A 7,500-nucleotide genomic window follows, 5' to 3' on the forward strand; every position below is an offset into this window, starting at 1 on the left:
CTCCCCTGTAAAGCTCCTCCCACTTTAAAGCTCCTCCCACTCTAAAGTTCCTCCCACTGCAAAGTTCCTCCCACTGTAAAAGTCCTCCCCCTGTAAAGCTCCTCCCCTCAGCTGGTGCGGTGCATGCACCTGTTGCAGACGCTCTCACCTTTCCTTTCTTGGTCATCTTGTTGCGGAGGTAGCTGAACGTGCGGCTGATTTTAGGGCCTCCTTTTCCCTCAGTGTCGCTCCGCAGGGGGCCGGGCTCCTCCTCTGAAATACTGACACACACACACACACACACACACACACACACACACACACACACACACACAAAGTTCAGTAAATGAAACCTGTAAGTTTTGATTTCTTTATCATTTCAGGTGTAATGGAGAAACAGAGTGTGACATCACTTTCTCCTCTTACCTGTACTCCAGTGAGCCAGAGTTACTGCAGAACGAGCTGCCCCCTACAGGAAGCAAAGAGGAACATTAATGACAGACTTCTCCTGGTGAAACAGGACGTTAAAGAGGGAGGGGGCGTGTCACAGATCAGCTGTTAGAGAACATCTTGGTGGTATCATCATGGTACATCTTTGATTTGTTGCTTGTTATAGTTTCTCCTTCCTCTGACAGATTCATCGATTAGCACTTAATGATATCTCCAATATGTAGATAGAACTCAGTTTATTTTCATTATTTATTTGGATATGGTTTTTATTTATAATTGTTATTTATTTATTTTTTGTTCCTTTAATGTAGAGACAGGACAGTGGATAGAGTCAGAAATCAGGGCGAGAGAGAGAGAGAGAGAGGAATGACATGCAGGAAAGGAGCCACAGGCGGTATTTGAACCTGGGCCGCCCGCTTGGAGGACCACAGCCTCTGTACATGTGGTGCGCGCACTAACCACTGAGCCACCAGCGCCCCCTTAATTGTTTATTTCCAAGTGAAAATTAGTGATTCTGTTTCTGTTGTTATTCTGGCCAATCACGGCTTTTTGGTTCCACTGTTAAAAAAGAAATGTGATCTCTAAAGACTGAACATCGATATCAGAAAGATCTCCGCCGAGACGTCGCTATCACAACTTTTCTTCGTATCGATATCGGCCCTCAAAATCCCACATCGGTCAGAAAGATGTTCTTCCTTTTTCCACTTTTCCCGGGGGGACCTGTCTCCCACCTCGTCTCCCACCCTGTCTCCCACCCTGCTACCACCCCGTCTCCCACCCCGTCTCCCACCCTGCTACCACCCCGTCTCCCACCCCGTCTCCCACCCTGCTACCACCCCGTCTCCCACCCCGTCTCCCACCCCGTCTCCCACCTCGTCTCCCACCCCGTCTCCCACCTCGTCTCCCACCTCGTCTCCCACCCCGTCTCCCACCTCGTCTCCCACCTCGTCTCCCACCCCGTCTCCCACCTCGTCTCCCACCCCGTCTCCCACCTCGTCTCCCACCTCGTCTCCCACCCCGTCTCCCACCCCGTCTCCCACCTCGTCTCCCACCCTGCTACCACCCCGTTTCCCACCCCGTCTCCCACCCCGTCTCCCACCCCGTCTCCCACCCTGCTACCACCCCGTCTCCCACCCCGTCTCCCACCTCGTCTCCCACCCTGCTACCACCCCGTCTCCCACCCCGTCTCCCACCTCGTCTCCCACCCCGTCTCCCACCCTGCTACCACCCCGTCTCCCACCCCGTCTCCCACCCTGCTACCACCCCGTCTCCCACCTCGTCTCCCACCCCGTCTCCCACCCTGCTACCACCCTGTCTCCCACCCTGTCTCCCACCCTGCTACCACCCCGTCTCCCACCCTGCTACCACCCCGTCTCCCACCCCGTCTCCCACCTCGTCTCCCACCCTGCTACCACCCCGTCTCCCACCCTGCTACCACCCCGTCTCCCACCCCGTCTCCCACCCTGCTACCACCCTGTCTCCCACCCCGTCTCCCACCTCGTCTCCCACCCCGTCTCCCACCCCGTCTCCCACCCCGTCTCCCACCCTGCTACCACCCCGTCTCCCACCCCGTCTCCCACCCTGCTACCACCCCGTCTCCCACCCCGTCTCCCACCTCGTCTCCCACCCTGCTACCACCCCGTCTCCCACCCCGTCTCCCACCCCGTCTCCCACCTCGTCTCCCACCCTGCTACCACCCCGTCTCCCACCCCGCTACCACCCCGTCTCCCACCCCGTCTCCCACCTCGTCTCCCACCTCGTCTCCCACCCTGCTACCACCCCGTCTCCCACCCCGTCTCCCACCCTGCTACCACCCCGTCTCCCACCTCGTCTCCCACCCCGTCTCCCACCCTGCTACCACCCCGTCTCCCACCCCGTCTCCCACCTCGTCTCCCACCTTGCTACCACCCCGTCTCCCACCCCGTCTCCCACCCCGTCTCCCACCCTGTCTCCCACCCTGCTACCACCCCGTCTCCCACCCCGTCTCCCACCCCGTCTCCCACCTCGTCTCCCACCCTGCTACCACCCCGTCTCCCACCCCGTCTCCCACCTCGTCTCCCACCCTGCTACCACCCCGTCTCCCACCCCGTCTCCCACCTCGTCTCCCACCCTGCTACCACCCCGTCTCCCACCCCGTCTCCCACCTCGTCTCCCACCCTGCTACCACCCCGTCTCCCACCCCGTCTCCCACCTCGTCTCCCACCCTGCTACCACCCCGTCTCCCACCCCGTCTCCCACCCTGCTACCACCCCGTCTCCCACCTCGTCTCCCACCCTGCTCCCACCCCGTCTCCCACCCCGTCTCCCACCTTGCTACCACCCCGTCTCCCACCTCGTCTCCCACCCCGTCTCCCACCTTGCTACCACCCTGTCTCCCACCTCGTCTCCCACCCTGCTACCACCCCGTCTCCCACCTCGTCTCCCACCTCGTCTCCCACCCCGTCTCCCACCTCGTCTCCCACCTCGTCTCCCACCCTGCTACCACCCCGTCTCCCACCCCGTCTCCCACCCTGCTACCACCCCGTCTCCCACCTCGTCTCCCACCCCGTCTCCCACCTCGTCTCCCACCCCGTCTCCCACCCTGCAACCACCCCGTCTCCCACCCCGTCTCCCACCCTGCTACCACCCCGTCTCCCACCCCGTCTCCCACCCCGTCTCCCACCTCGTCTCCCACCCCGTCTCCCACCCCGTCTCCCATCCCGTCTCCCATCCCATCTCCCACCCCGTCTACCACCCCGTCTCCCACCTCGTCTCCCACCCCGTCTCCCATCCCGTCTCCCACCCCGTCTCCCTGCAGATAGGCAGGTTAAGTTGTAGTTAAAATCTTTTAGTGAAAGACCTCAACATAAGCAGAACCGTTACTGGTGGTCTGTTTACGGGGGGGGGGGGCTCCACACTGACACACAGCTACCTGCATTATACTTACTCCCTCCCTCCTCCTCATCATCACTGGAGGAGCAGCCAATAGAAAAGAAGCGTCTATTTTTAGGGAGGAGAGAGGGGATACTGAGGGACAAGCTGATTCGTCGCTTTGATGGAGAACATCCAATCGCTGCAGGGCGTGGGCGGGACGATGAACCAGAAGAGAAAATGTGACGGAGTGATGGGAGGAAACAAGGACAAAAGAAAGAGGGAAGGAAACAATGGAGGAAACAGAAACTCACCACCTATGTCTCTGATGGTTACCATGGAGATGGATTTGGTGAGGGTTTGGTGGTGAAACATGGCGGGACAGCTGTTGGTCACTGACAGCACCTGATGTGACGACTAAACACAAACAAACAAACAAACAAACACATCAACAGCTGAGCGGCGAGCGCCAAACGTTGGGGAGAAACCGCCCGTCATGAAAAGTGGGCGCTCTGTCGGTGTAACGTGGAGGTCAGTTTATGGCTGCACTCGCGCTTCAAAAAACGTACGCAGTGTGGAATTGCACGCCATCAAACTGAGCAAAACCACCGCAGAGGTGAAACGCAGCACACAGGGTTACCGTAGAAACCGCCACCGCTGATACACACCGGAGACGAGTGCAGAGCGTGACGTTCCTGCCTCCTTACACTGGCTGCCATACTGCTGACTGTGTTTAAGGCCCCGCCCACCTCTCAGACCTCTTGTCCCCATATCAGCCGGTGAGAGATCTCAGGTCAGTAACTTGATCCAGGACCAGGTGAAACAGGGTTCAGGTTTTTCTATTGCAGGACCAAAACTGTGGAACTCTTAAGACTCTCCTGAAGACATATTTATACTCAATCACCTTTAATGTTCAGTAATCACAGAACCCCAGAGCTCTGTTAGTGTCACACTGGACTCAACTGTCACTTGTTGTCGTCTGTTCAGCACTTTGGATCAACTATGTTTAAAGTTTGTTATAAATAAAGTTTATTGATTAAAGAGGGCGCCATCAGCTCCGGAGAGCGTCGCATGGACAGATGAGCATTATTGTACAACACAGACGCACACGCGCACACACACACACACGCACACGTGCGCACACACACACGCACACAAACACGCACACAAACACACACACACACACACACGCACACACACACACCTGGTTGTGGAAGCTGCAGGCGTCTCCTTCCTGCTCCTCCTCAGTGAGGGACAGCAGGGAGCCTCTCTCTTCTCTCCTCCCTGAACTCCTCTCCTGCTGATCAGAGAGGATGCTGGGACATTGAGTCTGCAGCATCCCCCTCTCCTCCAGACCCTCCAGACTGTAGCTGTTCAAATCACAACACAAACACACAAACACATAAAACTTTATAAACATGTCTGAAATCAAAGCAGAAATTAATCACCTCCTGCTGTGTGTGTTTTTACCTCCTGCTGTGTGTATGTATCACCTCCTGCTGTGTGTGTTTTTTCCTCCTGCTGTGTGTTTTTACCTCCCGCTGTGTGTGTTTTTACCTCCTGCTGTGTGCGTGTATCACCTCCTGCTGTGTGTTTTTACCTCCCGCTGTGTGTGTTTTTACCTCCTGCTGTGTGTGTTTTTACCTCCCACTGTGTGTATTTTTACCTCCTGCTGTGTGTATTTTTACCTCCTGCTGTGTGTATTTTTACCTCATGCTGTGTGTATTTAAGATTAACCTTTATTGATCCCTGCACTCTGTAGTCATGCAACACACACACAGCCCACAGCGGGCGCTCCTGAGCTGATGGTGGGGAGGGGCTTTGGTGCCTTGCTCAAGGGCACCTCGGCAGTGCTCAGGAAGTGATCTGGCTCCAGCTACCAGACCAACTTCCATATTTGGTCCGCACTGGGACTTGAACCGGCGACCCTCCGGTTCCCAACCCAAGTCCCTACAGACTGAGCTACTGCCGCCCTCCTGCTGTGTGTATTTTTACCTCCTGCTGTGTGTGTTTTTACCTCCTGTTGTCTATGTGCTGCTGCTGAGGATCAGGGAGATGCAGGTTGGATGGACACCAGCTCATGCTGCAGAGAGATGAGTGGATGATGGAGAAGAGGAGAGGAGGAGGGAAAGAGGAGGAGAGGGGAAGAGGAGGAGAGGAGAGGAGGTGGAGAGGAGAGGAGAGGAGAGGAGGAGAGGAGAGGGGAGGAGAGGAGAGGAGAGGAGAGAGGAGGAGGAGAGGAGAGGAGGAGGGGAAGAGGAGGAGAGGGGAAGAGGAGGAGAGGAGGTGGAGAGGAGGTGGAGAGGAGAGGAGAGGAGGAGAGGAGAGGGGAGGAGAGGAGAGGAGAGGAGAGAGGAGGAGGAGAGGAGAGGAGGAGGAGAGGGGAAGAGGAGGAGAGGAGAGGAGGTGGAGAGGAGAGGAGAGGAGAGGAGGAGAGGAGGTGGAGAGGAGAGGAGAGGAGGAGAGGAGAGGAGAGGGGAGGAGAGGAGAGGAGGAGAGGAGAGGAGAGGAGAGGGGAGGAGGAGAGGAGAGGAGGAGGGGAAGAGGAGGAGAGGGGAAGAGGAGGAGAGGAGAGGGGAGGAGAGGAGAGGAGGAGGAGAGGAGGTGGAGAGGAGAGGAGGAGAGGAGGAGAGGGGAGGAGGTGGAGAGGAGAGGAGAGGAGGAGAGGAGAGGAGAGGGGAGGAGAGGAGGAGAGGAGGAAGAGGAGGAGAGGAGAGGAGAGGAGGAGGGGAAGAGGAGGAAAGGGGAAGAGGAGGAGAGGAGAGGGGAGGAGAGGAGAGGAGAGGAGGAGGTGGAGAGGAGAGGAGGATAGGAGGAGAGGAGAGGAGGTGGAGAGGAGAGGAGAGGAGGAGAGGAGGAGAGGTGAGGAGGAGAGGAGAGGAGAGGAGGAGAGGAGGAAGAGGAGGAGAGGAGAAGAGGTGGAGAGGAGAGGAGGAGAGGAGGAGGAGAGCAGAGGAGAGGAGAGGAGAGGAGGAGAGGAGGAGAGGAGGATAGGATAGGAGAGGAGAGGAGAGGAGAGGAGAGGAGAGGAAAGGAGAGGAGGAGGAGAGGAGGAGAGGAGAGGAGGTGGAGAGGAGAGGAGAGGAGAGGAGAGGGGAGGAGAGGAGAGGAGAGGAGAGAAGAGGAGAGGAGGAGAGGAGGAGCATTAATGACATCAAACACACAAGCTGCTGTTGACACACACACATTCGGTAGGCTCCGCCCACATAAAAAAAAGAAAGTACAAATCCATCTCAAGCTGTAGGTTGCGCTGTTCGATACACTGGGATACACAAATTGTCAGGTCAAGTGGTATAGATGGACTATCAAAGAAAGTTTGAATTTATGTTAGTTAGACACTAAATAATGTAGATACACTTTCTGAATTAGCCGGACTTAGGCATAGTCCAGCTAATTCCCTGAGGTCCGGGGAATGCTGGTGGGTAACCTGGTGTAAAGGCAGTCTATACCACACAGGCGCACACACACACACACACACACACACACACACACACACACACACACACACACACACACACACACACACACACACACACACACACACACTATGTGTTTCCTGCAGAGGCTCCGCCCCTCTTCAGTGTTGATTGACAGGTGTACCTTCTCCTGTGCAGGGGGTTCTTGGCTCTCTTGCTCTCTCCTGATTGGCTCTTCAGAGGGCTGAAAGCAGACAAAGAGACAGTGAGAGGAGCTGCTCCTTTTCTCTCTCAAACTCAGATCCATCGTTCATCTTGTACCTGCTGGCTGTGATGTCACTCTCCGCGGCGGCCGGCTCCCAGCTGTGACGTCGGAGTGGAGAGAGAGAGCGGACGGACGCTCGCATGACGGTTGAGGAGACGGGATTCTCTGTGAGCTGGTCCGCTTCTTCTCCTCCTCCTGACATTACAAACAAATGTTTTTAGTTCTGTGACAGTCACAGGAGAGATGACAGGCTCCGCCCCTTCAATCTACTGACAGGTTGTGTTGAATGAGATCTCATTAGTCTGGTTTACCTCGGTCCTCTGTTTCAGACTTCCAGGACGGCCTGGAGGTCAGAGGGGCCGCTGGGTCCAGAGGGTCCTCACCAGGACAGGCTTCATCTGTGGAGGACCAGGAGACACACACCCCTCCACGGGGGGGAGGGTCTGCAGGCTGGAGGGGAGCGAGAGACAGCAGGAAACATTTCAAATGTGTAATGAGGACTACATGGAGCCCGATGAATTAAATAGTCCAGCAGATATGT

General features: G+C 56.6%; 1 protein-coding gene across 1 annotated transcript in view; it reads right to left on the minus strand.

Moving 5' to 3' along the window:
* LOC132973467 (A-kinase anchor protein 13-like) overlaps positions 1–7,500 on the minus strand; it is a 60,697-nt gene that overhangs the window by 143 nt on the left and 53,054 nt on the right. Inside the window, exons 14-22 of the mRNA XM_061036958.1 lie at positions 7,271–7,409; positions 7,016–7,154; positions 6,879–6,938; positions 5,296–5,361; positions 4,483–4,648; positions 3,593–3,695; positions 3,355–3,480; positions 406–448; positions 1–260 (exon numbers count right to left, since the gene is read on the minus strand). The exon at positions 1–260 is cut by the window's left edge and continues 143 nt beyond it. Coding sequence (XP_060892941.1) covers positions 1–260; positions 406–448; positions 3,355–3,480; positions 3,593–3,695; positions 4,483–4,648; positions 5,296–5,361; positions 6,879–6,938; positions 7,016–7,154; positions 7,271–7,409 — 1,102 coding nt within the window. The remainder of the gene's footprint in view (positions 261–405; positions 449–3,354; positions 3,481–3,592; positions 3,696–4,482; positions 4,649–5,295; positions 5,362–6,878; positions 6,939–7,015; positions 7,155–7,270; positions 7,410–7,500) is intronic.

Source organism: Labrus mixtus, chromosome 4 (genome assembly GCF_963584025.1).
Source record: "Labrus mixtus chromosome 4, fLabMix1.1, whole genome shotgun sequence".
NCBI lineage: Eukaryota > Metazoa > Chordata > Actinopteri > Labriformes > Labridae > Labrus > Labrus mixtus.